We start from the raw sequence: 27,911 nt of genomic DNA, 5'->3' as shown, positions 1-27,911 counted from the left end.
TTTGGAAAAGGGGCCGTTGAAGCAGTAAAGAGGGGCAGAGGAGTTGGGCAGCCAAGAAATCAACATGTTTTGGTCAACACAGCTCACCTGGGAGTATAACATTTTAGTTCAGCAGCAGCAGTAAGACATGCCTCTCCAGAACTTACCGTGTCCAGGAATTAGCTCAAGAGTCAAAATCCAGCCTTGGCACCTAATGGCCTGACGTGTTTCTTTTGTAAAACATAACAAACCAATTGGGAAAATAACCTTGGAAGGAAACTGGATGGATTTTTCTTTTTTTTACACAGAAGGTTCTTATTAGTTTTCTATTTCATACGTATTAGTGTACATATGTCAATCCCAATCTCCCAATTCATCCCCCCCCACACACACACTTTCCCCCCTTGGTGTCCACGCATTTGTTCTCTACATCTGTGTCTCTATTTCTGCCCTGCAAACCGGTTCATCTGTACCATTTTTCTAGATTCCACATATATGTGTTAATATATGATATTTGTTTTTCTCTTTCTGATTTACTTCACTCTGTATGACAGTCTCTAGATCCATCCATGTCTCTACAAATGACCCAATTTCGTTCCTTTTTATGGTTGAGTAATATTCCATTCTATTTATGTACCACATCTTCTTTATCCATTTGTCTGTCAATGGACACCTAGGTTGCTTCCATGACCTGGCTATTGTAAATAGTGCTGCAATGAACACTGGGGTGCATGTGTCTTTTTGAATTATGGTTTTCTCTTGGTATATGCCCAGTAGTGGGATTGCTGGGTCATATGGTAATTCTATTTTTAGTTTTTTAAGGAACCTCCATACTGTTCTCCATAGTGGCTGTATTAATTTACATTCCCACCAACAGTGCAAGAGGGTTCTGTTTTCTCCACACCCTCTCCAGCATTTGCTGTTTGTAGATTTTCTGATGATGCCCATTCTAACCCATGTGAGATGATAGCTCATTGTAGTTTGGATTTGCATTTCTCTAATGATTAGTGATGTTGAGCAGCTTTACATGTGCCTCTTGGCCATCTGTATGTCTTCTTTGGAGAAATGTCTATTTAGGTCTTCTGCCCATTTTTGGATTGGGTTGTTTGTTTTTTAATATTGAGCTGAATGAGCTTTTTATATATTTTGGAGATTAATCCTTTGTCCGTTGATTTGTTTACAAATATTTTCTCCCATTCTGAAGGTTGTCTTTACATCTCGTTTATAGTTTCCTTTGCTGTGCAAAAGCTTTTAAGTTTCATTAGGTCCCATTTGTTTATTTTTGTTTTTATTTCCATTACTATAGGAGGTGGGTCAAAAAAGATCTTGGCTGTGATTTATGTCAAAGCATGTTCTTCCTATGTTTTCCTCTAAGAGTTTTATAGTGCCTGGCCTTACATTTAGGTCTTTAATCCATTTTGAGTTTATTTTTGTGTATGGTGTTAGGGAGTGTTCTAATTTCATTCTTTTACATGTAGCTGTCCAGTTTTCCCAGCACTGCTTATTGAAGAGACTGTCTTCTCTCCACTGTGTATCCTTGCCTCCTTTCTCATAGATTAGTTGACCATAGGTGTGTGGGTTTATCTCTGAGCTTTCTATCCTGTTCCATTGATCTATATTTCTGTTTTTTGTGCCAGTACCATATTGTCTTGATTACTGTAGCTTTGTAGTATAGTGTGAAGTCAGGGAGTCTGATTCCTCCAGCTCTGTTTCTTTTCCCTCAAGATTGCTTTGGCTATTCAGGGTCTTTTGTGTCTCCATACAAATTTTAAGACTTTTTGTTCTAATTCTGTAAAAAATGCCATTGGTAATTTGATAGGGATTGCACTGAATCTGTAGATTGCTTTGGGTAGTATACTCATTTTCACAATATTGATTCTTCCAATCCAAGAACACGGTATATCTCTCCATCTGTTTGTGTCATCTTTGATTTCTTTTATCAGTGTCTTATAGTTTTCTGAGTACAGGTCTTTTACCTCCTTAGGTAGGTTTATTCCTAGGTATTTTATTCTTTTTTGTTGCAGTGGTGAATGGGATTGTTTCCTTAATTTCTTTTTCTGATCTTTCGTCATTAGTGTATAGGAATGCAAGAGATTTCTGTGCATTAATTTTGTATCCTGTGGCTTTACCAAATTCATTGATTAGCTCTAGTAGTTTTCTGGTGGCATCTTTAGGATTCTGTATGTATAGTGTCACGTCGTCTGCAAACAGTGACAGTTTTACTTCTTCTTTTCCACTTTGTGTTCCTTTTATTTCTTTTTCTTCTCTGATTGCCATGGCTAGGATTTCCAAAACTGTTGAATAATAGTGGCGAGAGTGGACACCCTTCTCTTGTTCCTGATCTTAGAGGAAATGCTTTCAGTTTTTCACCATTGAGAATGATGTTTGCTGTGAGTTTGTCATATATGGCCTTTATTATGTTGAGGTAGGTTCCCTTTATACCCACTTTCTGGAGAGTTTTTATCATAAATGGGTGTTGAATTTTGTCAAAGCTTTTTCTGCATCTATTGAGATGATCATATGGTTTTTATTCTTCAATTTGTTAATATGGTGTATCACATTGATTGATTTGCGTATATTGAAGAATCCTTGCATCCCTGGGATAAATCCCACTTGATCATGGTGTATGATCCTTTAATGTGTTGTTTGATTCTGTTTGCTAGTATTTTGTTGAGCATTTTTGCATCTATATTCATCAGTGAGATTGGTCTGTAAGTTTATTTTTTTGTAGTATCTTTGTCTGGTTTTGGTATCAGGGTGATGGATTTTTTCAAAGAAAGCAAGAACTCCTACGAAAATTTATCTGAAGTCTATTAAATCCATCCTCCTAAGCCGCTTGTAAGAGAAACCTAACTAGATTGCAGTTCCATTTTGCAAAAAGTCATAAATTTGTTTTTCCACATTTTGGGCCTTTTTTCCCCTCATTTTTCCTGTCAGGTTGCTTCATTAGGTGGAAAACTGGATGACCAGGGGCTGTAATTTACTGTTGTTTTTCTCCTGTTGATGCTGAGTGCATCTTTATGTTCCTTCCAGCCTCCAAATATGTATTTTGAGGTAATAAGGTGTCTTATTCAAGGTAATGATTTAAAGATCGAGTAGAGGTTCCTCTAGGTTTTGTGGTTGAACACAATATCAAGAATTGCCAAAAGTTCAATACCTGACTTTAGGCTTAATAACAATGAGACCTCAAGCCTATGTTTTCTCATCTGCAAAATGCAAATAAACAAACCTGCTCCACTTACTGAGGAGAGTTTTTTTGGAAAATGAATGAGGTAATACATGGAAGAGTGCTTATATGGCACCATCTGCATATTAACTATTAATATGATAATAATTATCATCACTATGACCAAGAAGAAGATTATTCACACTAAGACTCAAAGACATTTTACATCTGACATGCAAATTCCTTATCTACATATTCTTCTTTTCTCTCTTCTCTCAATTTTCACAGACATGCATAAGAATAGCATCTCAGATATGGAAAGGGGTTGGCCATCCCCCTCCACTTCCCAAAGAGGAAAAAAATTATTTTGTGACTGTTAAAAACATATTTTAACTGTCAAAGGTGTTTACAACCAGCTATCAAAATTGTGAAGTATACATCAGAGTTTTCCTTTGGTTCGGTGACAATGTAAAAATCACAAATTTTACAGGAAGATGGAAAAGAAGGAAAGGAACATGAATACTGAAAGAATTTGGATGCTGACAGCAGTTCCCAGGAATTAGATGAAATATCCATGGGTTAACACATAATAAAGGTTATATTGTTTTTTGTGTCTGTTGAGGGGAGCATATTTTAGGTCTACTACAGCTATATAACCTGACACATTTCGTAAAGTCAATCCTATTTCTTCTCCTTCTCCACTCCATACCACAATAAGAGCCTTGCCTCCTTCCTACCCTTTCAGCAATGATTTCCATTACTGGATTTAAGACCTTCCCTGCTTTTATGGATGAACTATGAAGAGTTATGCATTTGACATGAACTACAGGAATAAGAGAAGTTGAGATGCTAAGGCACAGAATAGACCTTTCATGGGGTGGCAGGGGAAAGAGTGGCGAAAAAAGGTTTTCTCTTTACTAATTGTAAAATGCTTTCTTTCAAAACTCAGGTGACTGTGACAGACGGTGGTTTCTCTCCAAAACAGTCAACCATTTGGGTGGTGGTTCAGGTTTTGGATGAAAATGACAACAAGCCCCAGTTCCCAGAGAAGGTCTACCAGATCAAGCTGCCAGAACGTGACCGGAAGAAGAGGGGAGAACCCATTTATAGGGCTTTTGCATTTGATAGAGATGAGGGCCCCAACGCAGAGATTTCCTACAGTATCGTGGATGGGAATGATGATGGAAAGTTCTTCATTGACCCTAAAACTGGCATGGTTTCTTCCAGAAAGCAATTTACAGCAGGGAGTTATGACATTCTAACGGTAAGATTTTTATGAACCTCAATAACATTAATGCGGGGGAGGAAGTTATTTTCTTAGTCATGTATATTTTTTAAGCAAAAAATCTCTGGGGTAAAAAGTGCAGCCACACAACAGTGGAAGGCTACTTTCTGTTTCAGTGTTATTCTTAATGAGACCATTTCCTTTGGTTCTGTCCTATCAGCCAAACTCCCCATTCCCAGTACACAGCCTGCTCCAACATTTACTCAATTACACTTCCTGTGGCCCCAGATCATTTCAAGGTACTGAACATAGATGTAAACTGAGGGGAGGGGAATGAATAGCAGAGTGACATAACCTTCCCACCACTCATTATGTCCTGAAAATATCCCAAAGAAAACAACTCTTGTAATTGTTGACAATGGGATAGAACATGAATTTAGCTGTATAAATTGTGAGACACAAATCGTAGCTAGGCTCATTCTGTAAAAAGCGAAAAAACTTAAGTAAAAAATGACTAAATTTTTCATTGTTAGAAAATTAAAAATAAAAACAAACATGGGCACCATCTCAAATAGAGGCTTAAACTCCCATATCTAAGGTGCCAGCCTGCACTCCCCACCCCCAACCACTTTAGATTTTTAATGCCTAAGCCCGAAGGGGGACTGCTCAGCCTCACAGGTGATGGGCACTTCCCAGGGTCTCAACAGCTGTCAAGAGTTAGCAGCACCATCTGCCATCCTTCTCTTAGTCTTCAGCCTTCTCCACTGTGTATGGGCAATCCTTTATTATTTTAAAGGATAGTCTGAGTGCGTTTATTTATCTTTGTACTCTTATGGTCTGGACTTGGATTCCTTTCCCTGCTCAGTAATGTATCCAGAAGAGTGGGCAGAGAAAAGAAAATAATAATAATAATAATAAAAAATAGCCCTTTTTCTACCATTAGCAGCTCTCAAGTAATATGTGCTGTTGCAGTTGTGTGAGATTTGCCAATGGGAATCTTTGAGGACCGGGAGGATTGCAGTGGATACTGTTGGTACCCTGTCCAGATCCCCTTTATCAGGCTGGTGCAGACATCCCCCAACTGTCGTGAGTGTTGGCTGCTAAGGGCTCACAGCTGCCCCCTTCTCCAGAGAGTCATCCTTGGCTGAACTTTTTGGCCCAAGAGGTTCCACACTCCTACCCCAGCCCAGCAGCCCACAGCCAGTAACTACTAACTGACACCAGATATAAAAGTCCAACCTCTTTGCCTGCAGCTGGATCCAACACTTTGATACAATTATTCAGAGCTTCCTTTGGGATCAGGCTGAGGTTAGACTTCAGCTGAGACCACACCCTTGCTTAGCATCATCCCGTGTCCATCCTGCTTTCTTCACTCCCTTTCTCCTGGGAACACTTCCTCCTGAAACCATTTGTACGCAAATCCCTATCTCAGACTCTGCTCCTAGGAAACCCTACCTAAGACATCTACCTTCAAGCATCCTTCATCTCACAGGAATTTGCTGGGGCAGAGTGATCATCCATGAACATAGCATTAGGGAGCTATGAGTTGTCACTGTTTTTAAAGGCTATAACTATTAGCGATGCACCTAAAAATATTTTTATTGATGTAATATTTTTAAATCCGTTTTTTATTTTGATTTTTAAATTTCTGTCATTGATGTCTGCTTGTTGGACTTAACTGCATTCCCCCCCACCCCCAACACACACATTTAAATCCAGGACACCACAGCTGTTAACCCTGCATATCTGGGCAAGGAAACATGCTTTTCTCAGTCCTTAGACCATAAAGAAGAGTCATTAACACCCTCTTCCTTACCCCACTGGCTCGAGGAGCCCATGTTTCCACCAAGAGAGGTCCCTTTCACCCCTTCAGAGCGTAACTGAAGGGCCTCTGAGACGAATTTTGCAAAGCTGATGCCTTTCCCACACCCCCTCCCATTATCCTCCTGGAATCCTATGTGACAATTCTATGTGTCTATGTGATGCACTTTGTTCCCTTTCCAACACTACCACCAGAGGTATAAGAAATCAAATTAGCTGTTGCTACTCATGTAACTATCATTCGTGTCCATAAAACACTAAAATTTATAAGTGCACCATAGATTTTTCAAGTTTTCCACATCTGCAAGGTTGGCAGTGATTCAAATCACCTTCTGGCAAATGTGGTGTGGGCCCCCCACGTGACCAAGTTGTTTTCCCCAATTCCTGAGCCCATTCTCTCCAGATCTCCACTGTCTCCTTCCCCTTGCTGACCCTGTGATGAGGATGGACTCTCAGCCCAACAACATATGAGTGACAGATCGAGACTTCCACCAGGATCCGGGCTCTAAGACAGCTTTCTGTTCTCTCCGTGTGTGAGTAGATAAAGGCAGTGGACAATGGGCGCCCTCAGAAGTCCTCCACGGCCCGCCTCCACATTGAATGGATTAAGAAACCACCTCCTTCACCTGTACCGTTGACCTTCGATGAGCCATTTTATAACTTTACAGTCATGGAAAGCGATAGAGTCACCGAGATTGTAGGGGTGGTGTCTGTGCAGCCAGCTAACACCCCTCTGTGGTTTGACATCGTTGGTAAGTTCGAGTCCTCCAGAGCAGTACTGGGCAATGTAATCATTGACTGTTCAGAGCAACTAACAAAACAAACAAACAAAAAACACAGCGATTAGCGCTAAGATTAAAAGATGTATAGTGCTGGAATGCAAAAGAGCCAGTAAAATGAATAATTGACCTGTGCTTTCATTCTGACTCTGTAGCTAAGCTGAACAGAAAGTGCTCTCTGGCTGGATTTTCCATAGTACGTTATTTACTGCAATCTTAATGTCTTTCTGTGTGTCATTTAAATTCTATTGTCACACTTGGCTAATCTCATTTCTAAATGTATTGATGGTACTGGACTTGCTGTCCTTCATTTCTCTCTTTTTCTTCACCTTTTTCTGCATTCTGTTCTTTTTTTTTTTTTTTCTGCTCCCGACTGCCCTGCTTCAAGGTGGCAAGCATGCTCGAGAGATGTTCTATATTCTACAGACAGCTTGTGGGCAGAACTGTTCAACAGAAGGTACCCTTAGTGCAAACACATTTGCTAAAATACAGCTATCCAATCTGCCTTTTACGGGTTTTTTTTTTTTTTAAGCAAATTAAATTACATCTTTCATAACTACCTGTGACAGGCTGAAGTGCAGCCCACAAATTTCATACATGCCTCTAACAGCTATTGCATTACTCACTCGTATCCAGTGACTCCTTTGTTTGAGGTTTGATGGGTTTGGGTTTGGGGCAGGGGTGGGGGGTTGTTCTGATTTCTTTAAAAAATTTTTTTTCTTTGCTTTTGAGGTATGTGGGCTTTTTGTTGTTTTGTTTTGATCTTTTTGTAGGTTGGTTTAACTGGGCCTTTTCCAATTGAAAAGTAAATTCAAATAGATCCCACCCCCTCGGTTTTGCAGCAGGAGTGCCATTCGTAGACCAGAAAGCCCCACCAGGAGAGTCCCTGACTGTTGTCCACAATAGGAAGGGCAGGAAATGCAGCCTAGATATATAGCCAGGGAGAGCTTCCCGTGAGAGCCGAATACAGACAGCAGATGGATGCAGGCAGGATAGACCTTGGAAGCCAACCTTTAAATTCCTTGAAAGAAAGCAAGCAAGCACGCCAGGCTACAAAAAGAGAGGGCAAAACAGCACCACTGCCCTCCACAACCAGGCGGTGAGAGGCAGTGGAGAGGAAATAAGTGCTGAGGGCCAGGAAACAAAACGAGGGGAGAGAGTGTGCGCCAGCCCTGGATCTGACACTGGGTCGAGCTGGAGCTGACTTCCCACAGTTCTCCGTGGAAGGCAGCGAATCTAGAGAGCTGGTCTGGGGGAATCATTTCCTTCCACATGTCACTGCTTGGATAGTATGGGTAGGAAACCTGCCTCTCTTCCCAGGAATGGCTGGGTCTGGGGAAAGCATTTAGAACATTCCACATCTGTTTCAATGAAGCACAGAAAAAGAATGCCCCATGGCCCCCAATCAAACTTCAGTAGAGGGTCCTCTGAACTCCCCAAAAGAAAGGGCTTGTTTTCTACCTATTTCATTTTATGGAATGCCAGTAGAACGTCTGTGTTTTACTTAATGGGCATTAATCATACCATCCCTGTACATGACCATCCTCGTTTCCAAGCTTTCAACTCCGTCTTCATTTCCACTTAACGCATTTGAAATGGAACCTCTTCTGATTCATGAAAGATGTCTCTGCTTCTGTATCTTCGCAGTCATTTTCAGGTCATTAAGTTATTATCCAATGCAGTGTCTTCTTTCTTGGTGAAACAGAGGGTCACACCTATGCGTGGCCTGGTTGTCTGTGCTGTCACCTTTGGTGATTTCTTCAGAACCACTCTCAGTCAGTCACAGAAGATGCATCTCAGTCTCAATGTGTCCCCGGTGCAATCATGACTTCTTTTAAATAACTCGAGGAAGAGTACAGTGGAAAGCCAGCAGGCTGCAGGGCTCCTGCCGTGCTGTCCCGAGATGTGAGAGGAGTTGCCCTCTGCCATCAGCCACCAGTTCATCTCCCTCCTCCCGTGACGCTCCAGTTTGCAAGCACCTCTACAGCCTGACAGCACCGCTTCTCTCCCTTGTGTGATGCATGCATGCAACCTCCTGACGTGCAGCACATCCCACCCACCCCAGGATGCCCTCGCTTGCACTTCTTGTCAGAAATCTTGCAAGCACAGCTTTCGCTGATGCTCAGTCTGACCAACCACCTGACCCCAGTTATCCAGTCACTTTTGCAATTCCTCAGCGTCCCTGCATGTGTGTGTATGGTGTGTATAGGTAAGCATGCCTAGTGGTGCTCTATGTAACCTTACTTGCACGAATTCCATGCCAGCATTATTAGTGCTAGTGTACATTTTCATTTGTGTTTATCCTAGCTTCAGTGTTAACCCTTAAGGTCAAGGTCTTTGCCTCCTGATTCCTTCCTCCTGCCAATGCTTCTTTTGATGTCCATCCACGGGGAGTGGAATAAACAATGGTGACCGATGGAGATGCCGCAGGCAGCCCATGTGTTAACACTACTGATGCCTCCTGAGACCCATGCGGAGTCAGTGTGACCTTCCACTGTATTCCCAGCCTGAGCAACACAGCACCTTTGACCAAACGAGGACTGGTCCAAGAAGAGACGGTCAGTTGACAGATGAGAGTCCTCACTGGAAGGAAGTCCCTTTAGGCTGCTTCAAATCCGTATCCAGGAACCATGATGAAAGACATGGCATCCGTTTTTATGTTTCTCCATCTTTATTCCTAAATCTATACTCTTTTTATAGAATCCTCTCAGTTTTAGTACACAAGTGCTTCTCTTAATGAAGACCTACCGGGTTGTTCCTCTAGTCTAGATACTTCCATCTCAGATTTCACTGTATATCTCGTAACATCTAGTCAAGCTCCTCCTGCAAGTTGAACTTACTGGACCAGATGCTCAAACAGAACATGATTTTATTTCCATCCCCGCATCCAGCCAACATATTGAAATGTCAACTGTTTATTTCACGGCAAAACTACAAACTTCTCCCCAGGTGCTGGCTGCACTCAGAATGGATATGGTCCTCCTTCCACCAAATCCCCCTTCTGAAAATCCTTTCTGATCTCAGAGAGTCATATTTTTTCCAACCTGCTGACAACACCTTTCCCCTTCTCTAAAAACCTGTTGTTTCCTTTATCATATTCAGATGTTTCATTCTTACTTTCAAGCTTTCTTGCTTGTTTATCCTTGGCCACTGAAACTCTCCTCTGTCCCTTCCCTTCCTCCTTACCTAAACATCTTCCCTGGCCAGGCTAACATAGAGGAGAGAGAGGGAAAGTGCTTCTCAGTACTTAAGAAACATAGCAGTGTACTATAGCTGGATAGACACCTATACAGACACTTAACGGTTACAGACAATACCACCTCCCGGCCTAACAGTTACAGCTTACAAATGCTATAACTAATGAATTCTCATTAAATCAGCAGAACTAGTGTTCCAGCGTGCCTTTTCCCCTGAGAGTATTGTCTCCTCATTTCCATATTTCGAAACCTGCCCGAATCTTGTTTAACTGCATTTCTTTTCCTCCCACCGTGATATGAATTCACAAAAACCATGTCAAGAGCAAGATTTCGTTCCCAAGTCCGGACCCCGCCAACAAGGACCTGCCAGATACTTTCTTGTGCCTCCAAAGAGACCACTGCTTACAATGTTACGGAGCTGGACTCTCCTCAGCTTCCAGAAACAGAAGCCCACTTGTAACCGAGTTAAGAAAGCTATAATTAAAAGGAAACATTATAAAGTTCAGCTGTTCTGTGGTTAAACAGCCCAATGCACAGCATGTTCCTTCCCTGTGTTAAAAGGGAAAGAAAATGAAGGGAGCAAAACTAACTCACAATCCTTTGTGGCTTTATCACATATCTTCACACTTCTCAGGAAACTATGATTTCAACTCAGCAGCATCTTGATTTACATACTCTCTAATGTGCATGCAATCTGGTCCCTGTATCCTTATCCCACGGGCAAATATTTGTATTGTAAAGATCACCGTTATTACACACTTCAAACAATTCCTCTTTACCTCCAGTTTGCTGGGGGATGCTACCACCCACTTTTCTAGCTTTTCCCCTGACTTAGACTAGAAAAACTGTTTTCCTTGTAGACAGTAAGCACTTACAATGTCTCTGTTTATTTGCCTCACCCAATATGTAGAGAACAGAAAGGCTGTTCTTTGAAAATAATCCTCTGATGGTACAAGGTAACACATGGGTCCAGCTCTAGCAGAAATACATTTCTGTGTTGTGGATACAGAAGGACTGCCTGGGCCCTTAGTTTGTCATAGGTTCCTGCAGAGTTTGGGTTCTTGACTGCTTCTGTCTCATAAGCTTATACCTGTCCTTCTAGAACCTTATCCCTAATGGAGTCATCTCTTAATAGGGTTCCGTCAAATAGGCAAGTTAAAGTCTTTGATGGCACCCTGACTAGCACTTCATCTCTCTGGGTCTTCTCTAACCTCATGGCCAGATTTCTTTATCGCAAAACTCTCCCCCACCCCTCCCAAGAGAAGCTATGTCTGTGTCCCATTTTTTTTTTTTAAAGATTTATTGATTGATTGATTGATTGTTATGTTGGTTCTTCATTTCTGTGCTAGGGCTTTCTCTAGTTGCGGCAAGCGGGGGCCACTCTTCATCGCAGTGCGCAGGCCTCTCACTATCGCGGCCTCTCTTGTTGCGGAGCACAGGCTCCAGACGCACAGGCTCAGTAGTTGTGGCTCACGGGCCTAGTTGCTCCGTGGCATGTGGGATCTTCCCAGACCAGGGCTCGAACCCGTGTCCCCTGCATTAGCAGGCAGATTCGCAACCGCTGCGCCACCAGGGAAGCCTGTGTCCCATTTTTAATACAGCTCTTCCTCCATCAGGATGACGCTTGCTCAGAGTCATCAGTTGACATCATTTCTTCTAATTGGATCCCAAACATGCCTCTCTTTTCTCCATAGCAACAATGTGGTCCATAGGAACACACCTGAAGAGACTTTAGGAAAATAATAAAAAGCCTAAAACAGCTTCGGCTATTATCATTTGTAAGAAAATGAATTTTAAACCAGATTCTAGACAGGATTTTCCTTCCTACCACTGTTTCCCACCTCCAACCTGCATCTCCTGCCTTCCGTGTAAATATCCGTTTTAGCCCCGTACTGTGCTTGCTTCATTCCAAGGCAGAAAATTATTCATGATCAAACCTTAGAAATGGTGTTTAGCATTTTTCCTTAAGTTAGGTGTACATGCTGAACTTGAATGAGCAGCTTGCGAACAACTCCCTTAATTCATTGAGATGCAGCGGCTCAGTGTTTTGGAAGCTTCTCCCATAGCTCGTCTCCCTTGGTGACTACTAGATTTTGGTTGGTATTTTTACCATCGCACGTAGAGTGGATTGGAATCATAGCTAGGGGAGGGGCCCAGAAGCTTCTCTAGAGGGAAAGCTGTGAGATAGTCAGCATTGGATCTCATTATGGAGAGATGGTGATTCTTTAAAGAAAAGCTTAACTAAATCATGGCCCAACACCCTGCTGCCTGGTACATTCCAGCAGTAGCTGCTGGCTCAAAGTATTTTCATTCCTGTCCCATTTTTAAAGCTTTCTGGGACACTCCGACTTGCAATGTTTAACTTTAGAATCCAATAGAAATCCAACACGCCTCTCGTGCTCTTTGTTTACTCCTTAACACCCGTCTTGACCGAAAATGGTCAAAGAGAAATGTCCCTGACGTGAATTCTCTGTTATGTGGGCTGTTCACAACCTCGCTTTTAACCATCTCTGCCTCACACCCCTGCAGCAACGCTCAGGCTGTGACTTCTCTTAATTCCCCACTTTGTTGAAATCAGACCAGCTCGGCAGTGTCCTCCCTCCTCCCCACCCTTTGTTTAGCCCAGCGCTGCTGCCCCAGCACATTCTGGCTTTGCATGTTGTTACTGGCTCTGAGGAAGCACATCTTCTTTAAACAGAATGCTGCTAGTGAAAGCAGACTCCTTCCATTTAATATTCTCACCCCAGATGAATTGGACATGGGTTCCTACAAAATGAAATCACCTTTCAGGCTAAAAGGGAGCCTGAGAAATGAGGCCTGGGGGAGAGAGACGGAGTCGTTCATGAAATGGGAGGCTTAAGTGGTAGGTTATGAAATTGCGGGAGGATTGATGGTGAACTGCTGGTCTAGATTCTGTATCCCTTGTCAGAAATTCATGTTAAAACTCAGGGAAGATTTGGGGAACCTGGTTTTACATGAAATCTGGGTTTAACTAAGAGCTAAAGCCCTAGAAGTGAGTATCAGAAGCTGCTAGCCTTACTGATGGATGGAAAGACACTCACAGGCTTTCTTTGTCAAGCTCACCTTGATCTGCTTTCTCTTTGTCTATCTCCCCTGCTCCTTTCAACTTTTCTGGTCTAGAGTATTTGAAACAATAAAGGTGAATGGGAGAGGTACACACACACACACACATAAACACACATGCAGGAGGAGAGAAAACTGTAAAAAATCACTACCATATTGAGGAGAGTTCCCTGTGCTCTGCCCAGTATTCTCTAATAACCTAAATGGGATAAGAATTTGAAAAAGAATAGATACATGTATATGTATAACTGAATCACTTTGCTATACACCTGAAACTAACACAACATTGTTAATCAACTATACTCCAAAATAAAATAAAAATTTAAAAAAACACCATAAAAGTAGCCAAAAATGTTTTTTGATACAAAAAATGACTAATAAGAAAGTGCACAATCTATATGCCATATGTAAAATATGTAAATTTTATGCCACTAAGCACATGAAACGCTGATATATTTCTGTATAGGGAGGGCCCCGAGGAAAATGTGAGCCTAGGGCAATGAGGGAGAGGAAATAGAATTGCCCCATTGAAACAGTAACTGAAACTGGAAATCTTTGCTTGTATGTTCTCTAAATTTCATTTTTATTTGTCTTTAAACTGAAGCTAAATCAAAGGCTTATAGTTCGTGTAGTTTCTATTTTACTTTGACCTACAAATTTTCACCTTCCAAAATAATTGACCATCCTCCACCCCACCCCACCCCCGCCAAAAATCATAGTACTCAAATTTAAGAAAGTAAAAATCTTGGTTAGGAAGACATTCTAAAGATGATTTTAAATGTGATTTAAAATATGATTTAATACCCACTAGAAATGGCTTGAGAAGTTGCTTTCCCATCTTTCCTTCTACACAGTCTGAGGCAATTTTATGTCTTTTCTTTGAAAGTTTCCATGGCAGAGTTTTTTTTTTTCATAATATACCACTTGATAGCAAATGATTTTTCTTTGCTCATTAGGACAGTTATTCAAGACACTTGAATCAGTCGTACATTTCATTTCATGTGGTTATCAACATGAAACATTCCCTTTGGAATAGGCATGGTGACCTAAGGCTTACTTCCCTTTCAGCCTAGATTTCCTCCCCTTTCTCTTTATCCTGTTCTTCAAAAGACATTTTTTGGAGTTAACATTTAGTATTTCTCAGTAAATCAATTAAAGATATTAAGTGGAAGATGAGTCTGTTTTTGAGATGAAATTTTTGAAAAATATATCATCTCCAAGCAATTCTCTGGTATACCCATATCTCCATAACTTTAATTAAATGTCAAGGGCAATTATGTTCTCTCTAGCAATTAAATAATCTCAAGTATATATGACAGCTACACTCAATAAGTATCTGAAAAACCTGGTCATATGTATGACCAGGTTTTTTTTAAGTACACTGTATTATTTATTTCATGTCATTATACATCAGATTCTAGCAAGTCAGGTAAAATTCTCTTTTCCTTTAACTCATCTGCCCATTTCTAATTCTAATATCATAGAAATTGTATATAATATTGTTGACTGATCATCAAAATTAAATGCAAAAAAGAGAAGCCAAGATTTCTTTTCTAAAATATGAAATTCAGTAAATGCATTGCCCTATGTACTGTAGTTAAATAAAATTACTGTCCAAGAACAAAATTTGTGGACATGATGAAATTTCAGGCTAAAGTAAATAGAGCTTGTGAACATATACTGATACTTAATTAAAATCGTTCCAGCACTTATACCAATATCTTCTCTCCCCTTAAAAAAAAAATCTTTCATTTTGAAAAAGATCATAAACTACACTTTGGTTCACAGAGATGGAAACACCTACAGTAATTTCGACAAAGGCTATGCTGTCTTAGGCACATTAGTCACAGATTATGGATTACACCTAGTCCAGGGGGAGAAAAGTAAAGTTTTATAAACTTTTCTATTGATTATTTTATCACTTGATGTTCCATAGCTGATGTTTTCATCTTCTTCTTTCCAGATTTCATTTTGTAAATCTCCCATAAACTTTCTATTTTGGGGGGAGAAAGATAATTCACACTGTCAAGATGGCAAAAATATATTTCTATAAATATCCCAACTTACAGAGAGAGAATTTTTAATATGAAATTCAATTTTATTGCTTTTTCTTATTTTCTAGTATTTATAACTTTATTTCTGACATCTAATTGAGGGAATCTGAACTCTACCAACCACATGTTTACCATCAATCCTGGAATGGATTTCAGAGTGTCTACTCATTTTTGTTAATAATAATTGGACTGTTTGTTTACCTAGAATTTAATCTATCAATACTTTGGAAAAGCAGAGGATCTACAAATTCCTAGCCCAGAAGCCACAAGGGGTTGAAGGGACTTTAGCTTTCTAAATATTTTATGGGGTCAGTTTATGCTTCACTGCTATAACATTAGTGCTGAGGGGATTTTTGCAATACATTCTTTTTTGTGACATTTGTTATGCATTGTAGAGGCTGTGTTTTGAAATATGAGTTAAGTTAAAAAACAAAAAGGGTCCCATTTAAGATGTACAAAATTGAGCCATAGGGATGCCTGTCAAAAAACGTTTCTATATAAGATCTCCCTTTAAAGCTGTATGCTTCAATATGTGTAATAACTTTTCGGATATGCTAATTTCATGTTGTTTTTGTGAACTCGTCAGGGGGCAATTTTGACAGCTCTTTTGATGCAGAGAAGGGCGTTGGGACCATTGTCATTGCAAAACCTTTGGACGCAGAGCAGAGGTCCATCTATAATATGAGTGTGGAAGTCACCGATGGGACAAATATTGCTGTCACTCAGGTAAGATGTCAAATTACTAAATCGTGGGAATGCCGAGAAATCTGCTAAAGTCAGAGGTGCAAGCAATTAAAATATGTGTTGAAAGTAGTAAATTATGTCCATGGATCTTTAGCGTTTAAAAGAAAGCATTTGCAAGAACAGCTTAGACAAAGGATTCTATCCACAATATTACATAACTTAGCTGCTTCTTTCCAGAAATTATGATTGCTCATGCATGGAAGAGTGATGTGTATTTGTTTCCCTATCATTTCCTGTAAGATTTATCTTTTTGACAACAAAGTCAGCTTTCCTTGAATTTACAAAGAGAAGGACATCTGCAGTGTCTGAGTTAACACACCATGATATTCTTCACCTCCTCATGCTTTAGTTACAGAAAGTTAAAGCTAGAGAATGCCTGAGTCCAAATTCATTTTACAAACTAAGATAATCTAAGTAATATATCCAAGGTCACACAGCCTTAATAAAGAACAAGAGAGATGGGTGTCCTGACTCCCATCTCCCGTTCCAGCCCCTGTGCCAGTGGTTCTTCATCCTGGCTGCACAGTAAAACCCCCTGGTTGTGGAGGGTGTTAAAACCAATAAAGCTTGGGCCCCATCCCCAGAGTTCCTATGTGATTCTAACATGCAGCCAGGGTTGAGGACCATCACTTCTACTCTGCTACTTGAGTGTTCATGAAAGGACGCTGAGAACAAAGAAGAGGAGAAAAAATCTCTGGGTGAGACTAATACAATGTTAGATATCAATATGGAGCAGTTTTACCCTACATATGAGATTTTTGTTGTTTGTTTTATATTTTAGCACCAGAGACCTTAAGCCAGTTATGGCAGAGGACTGGCACACACACATAGCCCCTAACCCTTCCCACCCTCCCTGCCTCTCTCTTCTGTTCCCGTGGCCCCAGAAACCATCACTAATCGATCAGGGGTCTTTGTTTATTTGTTTGTTTTGGTTTTTTTCCTGCTGAGCGCAGATGTGACCTCAGAATCCTTCTCAACACAATGCTTCAGGTATTGAAGATGAAATGTTTACCAACCCTAAAGTAAGCAAGTGTTGATTTATTTAAAATATCATGTAAGCTTTTGTAACAGTGTGGTTTTTAAAAGGGGAGAGGACGAGGGTTTTATGTGTTTGTCTGTCCAGCTGTCTCTCAGTTTGAAGCTGTTTCAAAAACATGATGAGACTCTTTCCTTTGAGGCTGTTTGTAAGCATAAAGTGACGGAGTTTGAAGGAAACAGTAGCGTTGGTTTTAGTACAACCGTTTTACTTTTCATTCAAATAAACTGAAACCCAGAAAGGGGACGTGACATGCACTTGATAAGGCAGCCGGTGTGTATCAACTCCCGATCTTTCAACCCATGTCCTTTCCTAGGATGAATATACGACCCTATTTGCCTGAGAGAATCCCATTTATACTTATTGCACTGGTGTAATTATCACGCTCAAAGTTGCCCCAGTTGAGATAGTAAAGTGTATGGTCACCCTACCTAAATCCAGACTGCTTCAGAGTATCTTCAAAAGATAGAGATACCTGGAAAGGACCCCAGGATTGAGATCCTGCATGAAGCACACAATCTAAAGACTAATACAAAACAACCCACTTGTAGCATTGCTAAGTCTTTAGTGCTAATTCACTTTAAATGGGAATTTAAATTAGACTTTTAAAATTAGCCGTGTCTTAGCATATCCAACTTCAACTTTTTAGCACCACTTAGAAACATAAGATGTATTTGAATAAAATACAAATAAAGGCATGAAACCCTATTCATTACTTACTTTTCTCCAGCGTTTCATAACAGTTGAATTAAATGGTGATTCATTGTGCCCAGAATGTTATAGATACATATTAAATATTTTAGAATGAATTAATGGATAGTAGATATTACATTTTCAATAGGGTCTGAATGGCAGGTTTGCTGGATCTCCAAAGCACACAACTGATAAATGTTAACCAAAAAAATTATCTATGAAACTTTTATTTCAGAATTTCATTAGGACCAGATGATAAATCATTCAACAGCATCTTTTCTACAAATATTTCTTGAGTTCATACCATGTGCAGGGAACTGTACTACATGCCTGAAGTCACAGTGGTTCAGAGTTTTAAACCCAGATAACTGATGTGCACCCACTTTAAAAAAATTAATATGGAAGCATGTATTACAAGACTTTGAATGTACACGTTGTTCACATCCTGCCTTTGCTGATCTTAGTTCAGACTAGTGTACAGTTAGACTTGTCTCTAGAACCGTTCAGGATTTAGAGAATTGGGGTGAACTTGGAGGTTCCCTTTGGCAAGCCCAAGCTCAATAGGTTAATAAATTAGGATATCAAGAGATTTTCTTGTCAAAAGCTTCCAAGTTACCCTGTGTCTCCAGGGCCATGACCTTCTCAAGAAGTGAGAACTAACAGTTTCCAAAACATAAATTTGTGTGCCATCATTATTACCATCAGAAAACCAATATTCTGTCTATCTGGCTGTATTTGAGCCTGAAGACCCACCAGCCTCTGCCAATCCAGGCCTCTGCTCACATTTGCCACGGCTCCTCTGGCAGCGCTGACAGGAGCAATTTCTGAATTAGTCAAAGCCCTCAGTGTCAAGGACATTTTTACAAAAAGGATATTTGGGGAAAGGAAAGGCATTCTAGGTTTCTTTTAGAAACCACTAAAGCACACTCCAACCCATGACCTGAGGAAACTTAATGATTTACCATCAAATGGAGATTCTTCACCATATAACTGAAATGTCCTGTAGCCCCCAAAACACCTGTTCAGTTTACTTTGGGGAACTTTTCTCTACTTTGTTCATTTGGAACCATAAAACATGGTATGACATGGGCTTCAAATCAGCCGTAAACAACCTGTTGAATTTCACTTCACAAATGTCAAATAAATCACAGCCTCAGGGACCTCTGTGTCTACAGCAAACCCTTCCTTCATGTTCAGTTTTGGCCTGTTCTCCCAGAATTCTTGTGCCTCAGAGCTACAATATCTGGTGACGAATAAACATCCTTTTCCTCTCTGGGATTCTCTAGCATGAGTACAGGATGTAAAAAGGTTCTGTGGACTTCAGGTTATAAAGATGCATATGTACTAAATGCAAGAACAAAGCATCCTCTTTACAAAAACCTCCTGGACAAGAGCCTCAGTATAAAAGAGTTGTTGATTTTATGTAGGATATTATTGTGCTTTATATAAATAGCATAGTATTTGACAAACTGGGCTCTGTAGGGATAAATCCATGTCCTAATACTAACTCTGCTATTTACTAACTGAGTCACCTCCAACCGGTGCAGGTCACAATTTCTCTGCACCATAGTCCCTTCATCTATGAAATGGGGGTACCAGTACCTACATCATTAGAGGTGCTGTGAGGATTACATGAGTTTACATATACAGAATAATAGCAAGGGAGATTGGTTCAAAATGGCAGAGTAAAAAGACGTGCTCTCACTCCCTCTTGCAAGAACACCAGAATCACAACTAACTGCTGAACAATAATCGACAGGAAGACACTGGAACTCACCAAAAAAGATACCCCACATCCAAAGACACAGGAGAAGCCACAGTGAGATGGTAGGAGGGGCGCAAACACAATAAAATCAAATCCCATAACTGCTGAGTGGGTGACTCACCAACTGGAGAACACTTATACCACAGAAGTCCACCCACTGGAGTGAAGGTTCTGAGCCCCACGTCAGGCTTCCCGATCTGGGGGGTCCGGCAACGGGAGGAGGAATTCCTAGAGAGTCAGACTTTGAAGGGTAGTGGGATTTGATTGCACGACTTCGACAGGACAGGGGGAACAAGAGACTCCACTCTTGGAGGGCACACACAAAGTAGTGTGCACATCAGGGCCCAGGGGAAGGAGCAGTGACCCCATAGGAGACTGAACCAGACCTACCTGCTACTGCTGGAGGGTCTTCTGCAGAGGCAGGAGGTGGCTGTGTCTCACCATGAGGACAAGGAAACTGGCAGCAGAAGTTCTGGGAAGTACTCCTTGGCGTGAGCCATCCCAGAGTCTGCCATTAGGCCCACCAAAGAGCCCAGGTAGGCTCCAGTGTTGGGTCGCCTCAGGCCAAACAACCAACAGGGAGGGAACCCAGCCCCACCCACCAGCAGACAAGTGGATTAAAGTTTTACTGAGCTCTGCCCACCAAAGCAACAGCCAGCTCTACCCACCACCAGTCCCACCCATCAGGAAACTTGCACAAGCCTCTTAGATAACCTCATCCACCAGAGAGCAGACAGCAGAAGCAAGAAGAACTACAATCCTGCAGCCTGTGGAACAAAAACCACATTCACAGAAAGATAGACAAGATGAAAAGTCAGAGGGCTATGTACCAGAGGAAGGAACAAGATAAAACCCCAGAAAAGAAACTAAATGAAGTGGATATAGGAAACCTTCCAGAAAAAGAACTCAGAATAATGATAATGAGGATGATCCAGGACCTCGGAAAAAGAATGGAGGCAAAGGTAGAGAAGATGCAAGAAATGTTAAACAAAGATCTAGAAGAATTAAAGAACAAACAAACAGAGATGAACAACACAATAACTGAAATGAAAAATACACTAGAAGGAATCAATAGCAGAATAACTGAGGCAGAAGAACGGATACGTGACCTGGAAGACAGAATGGTGGAATTCACTGCTGCGGAACAGAATACAGAAAAAAGAATGAAAAGAAATGAAGACAGCCTAAGAGACCTCTGGGACAACATTAAACGCAACAACATTCGCATTATAGGGGTCCCAGAAGGAGAAGAGAGAGAGAAAGGACCAGAGAAAATATTATAGAGATTATAGTCAAAAACTTCCCTAACATGGGAAAGGAAATAGCCACCCAAGTCCAGGAAGTGCAGAGAGTCCCATATAGGATAAACCCAAGGAGAAACATGCTGAGACACATAGTAATCAAATTGGCAAAAATTAAAGAAAAAGAAAAATTATTGAAAGCAGCAAGGGAAAAATGACAAATAATATACAAGGGAACTCCCATAAGGTTAACAGCTGATTTCTCAGCAGAAACTCTACAGTCCAGAAGGGAGTGGCATGATATACTTAAAGTGATGAAAGGGAAGAACCTACAAACAAAATTACTCTACCTGGCAAAGATATCATTCAGATTCAACGGAGAAATCAAAAGCTTTACAGACAAGCAAAAGCTAAGAGAATTCAACACCACCAAGCCAGCTCTACAACAAATGCTAAAGGAACTTCTCTAAGTGAGAAACACAAAAGAAGAAAAGGACCTACAAAAACAAACCCAAAATAACTAAGAAAATAGTAATAGGAACATACATATCGATAATTACCATAAACGTGAATGGATTAATGCTCCAACCAAAAGACACAGGCTTGCTGAATGGATACAAAAACAGGACCCATATATATGCTGTCTACAAGATACCCACTTCAGACCTAGGGACACATTCAGACTGAAAGTGAGGGGATGGAAAAAGATATTCCATGTAAATGGAAATCAAAAGAAAGCTGGAGTAGCAATACTCATATCAGATAAAATAGACTTTAAAATAAAGAATGTTACAACAGACAAGGAAAGACACTACATAATGATCAAGGAATCAATCCCAGAAGAAGATATAACAATTATAAATATATATGCACCCAACATAGGAGCACCTCAATACATAAGGCAACTGCTAACAGCTATAAAAGAGGAAATCAACAGTAACACAATAATACTGGGGGACTTTAACACCTCACTTACACCAATGGACAGATCATCCAAACAGAAAATTAATAAGGAAACACAAGCTTTAAATGACACAATAGACCAGATAGATTTAATTGATATTTATAGGACATTCCATCCAAAAACAGAAGATTACACTTTCTTCTCAAGTGTGCATGGAACATTCTCCAGGATAGATCATATCTTGGGTCACAAATCAAGCCTCATTAAATTTAAGAAAATTGAAATCATACCAAGCATCTTTTCTGACCACAACGCTATGAGATTAGAAATCAGTTACATGTAAAAAACACAAACACATGGAGGCTAAACAATACGTTACTAAATAACCAAGAGATCACTGAAAAAAATCAAAGAGGAAATAAAAAAATACCCAGAGACAAATGATAATGAAAACACAACGATCCAAAACCTATGGGATGCAGCAAAAGCAGTTCTAAGAGGGAAGTTTATAGCTATACAAGCCTACCTCAAGAAACAAGAAAAATCTCAAATAAACAATCTAACCTTACACCAAAAGGAACTAGATAAAGAAGAACAAACAAAGCCCAAAGGTAGCAGAAGGAAAGAAATCATAAAGAGCAGAGCGGAAATAACTGAAATAGAAACAAAGAAAACAATAGCAAAGATCAATAAAACTAAAAGCTGGTTCTTTGAGAAGATAAACAAAATTGATAAACCATTAGCCAGACTGATCAAGAAAAAGAGGGAGAGGACTCAAATCAATAAAATTAGAAATGAAAAAGGAGAAGTTAAAACAGACACTGCAGAAATACAAGGCATCCTAAGAGACTACTACAAGCAACCCTATGCCAATAAAATGGACAACCTGGAAGAAATGGACAAATTCTTTGGAAGGTATAACCTTCCAAGACTGAACCAAGAAGAAATAGAAAATATGAACAGACCAATCACAAGTAATAAAATTGAAACTGTGATTAAAAATCTTCCAACAAACAAAAGTCCGGGACCAGATTGCTTCACAGGTGAATTCTATCAAACATTTAGAGAAGAGCTAACACCCATCCTTCTCAAACTCTTCCAAAAAGTTGCAGAGGAAGGAACACTCCCAAACTCATTCTATGAGGCCACCATCACCCAGATAACAAAACCAGACAAAGATACTACAAAAAAAGAAAATTACAGACCAATATCACTGATGAATATAGATGCAAAAATCCTCAACAAAATACTAGCAAACAGAATCCAACAACACATTAAAAGGATCATACACCACGATCAAGTGGGATTTATCCCAGGGATGCAAGGATTCTTCAATATACGCAAATCAATCAATGTGATACACCATAATAACAAATTGAAGAAGAAAAACCATATGATCTTCTCAATAGATGCAGAAAAAGCTTTTGACAATATTCAACACTGATTTATGATAAAAACTCTCCAGAAAGTGGGCATAGAGGGAACCTACCTCAACATAATAAAGGCCATATATGACAAACCCACAGCAAACATCATTCTCAATGGTGAAAAACTGAAAGCATTTCCTCTAAGATCAGGAAAAAGAGAAGGATGTCCACTCTCGCCACTATTATTCAACATAGTTTTGGAAGTCCTAGCCATGGCAATCAGAGAAGAAAAAGAAATAAAAGGAACACAAATTGGAAAAGAAGAAGTAAAACTGTCACTGTTTGCAGATGACATGATACTATACATAGAGAATCCTAAAGATGCCACCAGAAAACTACTAGAGCTAATCAATGAATTTGGTAAAGTTGCAGGATACAAAATTAATGCACAGAAATCTCTTGCATTCCTATACACTAATGATGAAAAATCTGAAAGAGAAATTAAGGAAACACTCCCATTTACCATTGCAACAAAAAGAATAAAATACCTAGGAATAAACTTATCTAGGCAGACAAAAGACCTGTCTGCAGAAAACTATTAAGACAGTGTTGAAAGAAATTAAAGATGATACCAACAGATGGAGAGATATACCCATGTTCTTGGATTGGAAGAATCAGTATTGTGAAAATGACTATACTACCCAAAGCAATCTACAGATTCAGTGCAATCCCTATCAAATTACCAATGGCATTTTTCATAGAACTAGAATAAAAAATCTTAAAATTTGTATGGAGACACAAAAGACCCCGTATAGCCAAAGCAGTCTTGAGGGAAGAAAATGGAACTGGAGGAATCAGACTCCCTGGCTTCAGATGACACTACAAAGCTACAGTAATCAAGACAATATGGTACTGGCACAAAAACAGAAAAATAGATCAATGGAACAGGATAGAAAGCCCAGAGATAAATGCACGCACCTATGGTCACCTAATCTACGACAAAGGAGGCAAGGATATACAATGGAGATAAGACAGTCTCTTCAGTAAGTAGTGCTGGGAAAACTGGACAGCTACATGTAAAAGAATGAAGTTAGAACACTCCCTAACGCTATACTCAAAAATAAGCTCAAGATGGATTAGAGACCTGAATGTAAAACCAGACACCATAAAACTCAGAGGAAAACATAGGAAGAACAATCTTTGACATAAATCACAGCAAGATCTTTTTGATCCACCTCCTAGAGTAATGGAAATAAAAACAAAAATAAACAAATTGGACCTAATGAAACTTAAAAGCTTTTGCAAAGCAAAAGAGACCACAAACAAGATGAAAAGACAACCCTCAGAATGGGAAAATATATTTGCAAACGAATCAACGGACAAAGGATTAATCTCCAAAATATATAAACAGCTCATGCAGCTCAATATTAAAAAAACAAACAGACCAGTCAAAAAATGGGCAGAAGACCTAAATAGACATTTCTCCAAAGTGGACATACAGATGGCCAAGAAGCACATGAAAAGCTGCTCAACATCACTAATCACTAGAGAAATGCAGATGAAAACTACAGTGAGGTATCACCTCACACCAGTTAGAATGGGAATCATCAGAAAATCTACAAACAGCAAATTCTGGAGAGGGTGTGGAGAAAACAGAACCCTCTTGCACTGCTGGTGGGAATGTAAATTGATACAGCCACTATGGAGAACAGTATGGAGGTTCCTTAAAAAACTAAAAATAGAATTACCATATGACCCAGCAATCCCACTACTGGGCATATACCCAGAGAAAACCAGAATTCAAAAAGACACATGCACCCCAATGTTCATTGCAGCACTATTTACAATAGCCAGGTCATGGAAGCAACCTAAATGCCCATCGACAGACGAATGGATAAAGAAGATGTGATACATATATACAATGGAATATTACTCAGCCATAAAGAGGAACGAAATTGGGTCATTTGTAGAGACGTGGATGAATCTAGAGACTGTCATACAGAGTGAAGTAAGTCAGAAAGAGAAAAACAAATATCTCATATTAACACATATATGTGGAACCCAGAAAAATGGTATAGATGAACTGGTTTGCAGGGCAGAAATTGAGACACAGATGTAGAGAACAAATGTATGGACACCAAGGAGGGGAAAGCAGCGGGGGGTGGGGGTGGTGGTGTGATGAATTGGGCGATTGGGTTTGACATGTATACACTGACGTGTATAAAATGGATGACTAATAAGAACCTGCTGAATAAAAAAGTAAATTAAATAAATTTAAAAAAAGAATAGCAAGAGGTTGAAACGTAATGAGTGCTCAATAAATATTAGCTACTACTGCTCTTAGTATTACTATTATCACTTAACCTCTCTGAGCATTTGTATCATGGGGACTGCCCCACAGGTTGTTGTGAGAAATAAGTGAGTGCCTGAGACAGTGCTCTGAAAAAGGGATTATCCAGTGGTGCATCCCAAGCCTTTAGTGGAGAACCATCTTGGAAACCATCTGACTAGTCTTGGGGTAGATAGTGAGAGGTGATCCATTAAGGCACTCTCAATGCTGATGAACCATGTAGAAATTGTCAAGGGCTCTGTAAGCACACAAGACCCAGAGTATGTTAGTCGGCTTTTCCTGGTTCCTGATGGTCCCTCCCAGGTTGGCTACATTTGACAGCTCTTTGACAGTCTTTTCTTTGCCTAAAACCAGCCAACATTTTTGAGTGCTTTCTGTATTCCAAGAATTATCCCAAGTTATTAAGAGCTGCCTTCCAATTTCTACATATATAATATTGTGGAATGGTAGCAAATAATTCATGACTGGCACCAGAAATAACATTCATTGCTCTAGACAAGAGCATGAATAATGTTGAGTGGAGAAATTTAAAACCAACACCCTGGTTCCAGCTATGTTCCTTTCTGTCCACACCCCCTCCCAACCTCCACATCCAGCTGCTTCCAACAAGCTGATGCAAATCAGAACCTAGTTGTGCAAACAAATTAGACTCTCCAAGATAGTTTGAGTCCCTGGCAGATCCTTGAAGCTTATGAAATTGTTGATATATTTTGGTGTGCATGTGTATTTTTTCAGAGAGTAGCCCCTTAGTATTTATCATGTTTTTAAATGGGTAGTTGGCTCAAAAATGGTTAAGGTAAACTAACTCCTCAATATTTTCATTACTCAGAAACTCTAGTTAAAAATTTCAACATGCAGCCACCCAGGTTTCCTAGGAAGCATACATACCTGAGGGGGTTGTTGGTTTTCCGATGCCTCCCTGCTCTGGTGACTGGGCTGGCTGCTGCCATGGTGTTTCAAAGCACTGTTGTTCTGGGTTAAGAAAGAGTTAAGTTTGCCTACCAAAGCCCTGGATAGCAAATAGGAAGTTAGCACCCTTCAAGAAATTTTTAAAAAATAGAAATAATCTGTGAAAAAGGGTACCACTATTCTTCAGCATTATGGAAGTATTCCCCACTTTGATGTCATAGAAGGTCAGAGATGAGCAAGGGTGTCTGGCTTAGATGAGAAGAATGAAAGAATTAAGAGAAGTGGGACAGTCTGGTTGGCGGAAAGGTGAGGAATCACAGGAACACTGGCTGTTATAAATAAGAGGGGAAGTGGGAACGTCCAGGTGTGACCAGAGGTTCATAAGGGACGGGAATAATGAGATGCTGAGAAAGATGAAGTTATTGTCCAAACATACAGGAGCGCTACAAATCCATTTGAAGAGGGATTCTACTCTTAGCACCCAGACTGTGGTCTCTACATACCATTTCCCATAGAAAGGAACCAGGATTCCTTGTAGAAATAGCTGATTCCAGGTTTGGGGCAGGAGCCTGGGCATCTTATCTTGCCAGAAAAGGCTAGTGGAATCTTGTTAGAAGGTGGCAAGAGACAACTTGAACTGCCTTCCACTGGTCAAAGATGGGATAATTTGAGCATCAAAAAGAATAATGACTCTAATGGACTGAAACACTTGAAATAGATTAAAAACCCAAGTGTTTATATTATATTCAAAAACAAACAAACTCACTTAACTCTCATAATTACTGCATGAGGCAGGTACTATTTGTGGTGGACAGAAGGCACCCCCGTCCCACACCCAAGATGTCTATGTTCTCCTAGTCATCAGAATTTGTAAATATGTTACTTGGCAAAAGGGGCACTGCAGATGTAATTAAGGATACAGATCTTAGGATAGTGAGACTCTCCTAGGTTATTTAGGTGGACCCAGTCTAATCACATGAGCCCTTAAGCAGATGATTTTGTCCAGCTAGAGTCGGAAGAGATGCAGCAAAGGGGAAGTCAGAGATTCCAAATATGAGAGAATTTAAAACATCATTGCTAGTTTGAATATGGAAGATGCAACACAGCAAGGAATGTAGGCAGCCTTAAGGATCTGAGAGAGGATCCTGCTGACAGCCAGCAAAGAAGCAGGGACCTCGGGCCTTTAACCTCAAGAAACTAAATGCAGCCAACAACCTGAGTGACCTTGGAACTGATTCATCCCCAGAGCTTCCAGAAGGGAACACATCTCTGATGACCCCTTGATTTCAGGTTTATGAGACTCTAAGCCACTATACTCAAACTTCTGACCTGTAGAACTAGGAGATAATAAATGGGTGTTATTTTAAACTGCTAAATCTGTGATAGTTTATTACGTTGGAAATAGGAAAAGAATCCCCTGTTGACATCCCCAGTTTACAGATAAGGAAATTGAAGCAAAGCGAGGTTAAGTAACTTGAGTAGATCAGGGTTTAGATGTAGGCAGTTGGATTCTAGAGACTGCTCTGCATTCTCAACCACTACACTGTGCTGCCTCGCAAAAGTGAGATTAAATCTTTGCTACCTATTCTAAGGCAGG

The 27,911-nt window shown here is 40.2% G+C and overlaps 1 protein-coding gene across 3 annotated transcripts in view; it reads left to right on the top strand.

The window, feature by feature from the left end:
• The window catches only part of FAT3 (FAT atypical cadherin 3), a 563,032-nt gene that overhangs the window by 407,187 nt on the left and 127,934 nt on the right, over positions 1 to 27,911 (top strand). For all 3 annotated transcript variants that reach the window (XM_036859223.1, XM_036859224.1, XM_036859222.1), the window contains exons 4-6: positions 4,095 to 4,409; positions 6,733 to 6,943; positions 15,892 to 16,031. In XM_036859223.1, coding sequence (XP_036715118.1) covers positions 4,095 to 4,409; positions 6,733 to 6,943; positions 15,892 to 16,031 — 666 coding nt within the window. The remainder of the gene's footprint in view (positions 1 to 4,094; positions 4,410 to 6,732; positions 6,944 to 15,891; positions 16,032 to 27,911) is intronic.

This window comes from Balaenoptera musculus, chromosome 8 (genome assembly GCF_009873245.2).
Source record: "Balaenoptera musculus isolate JJ_BM4_2016_0621 chromosome 8, mBalMus1.pri.v3, whole genome shotgun sequence".
Lineage (NCBI taxonomy): Eukaryota > Metazoa > Chordata > Mammalia > Artiodactyla > Balaenopteridae > Balaenoptera > Balaenoptera musculus.
Note: the sequence above shows the minus strand (reverse complement) of the source record. Positions and strands in the feature narration are given on the sequence as shown.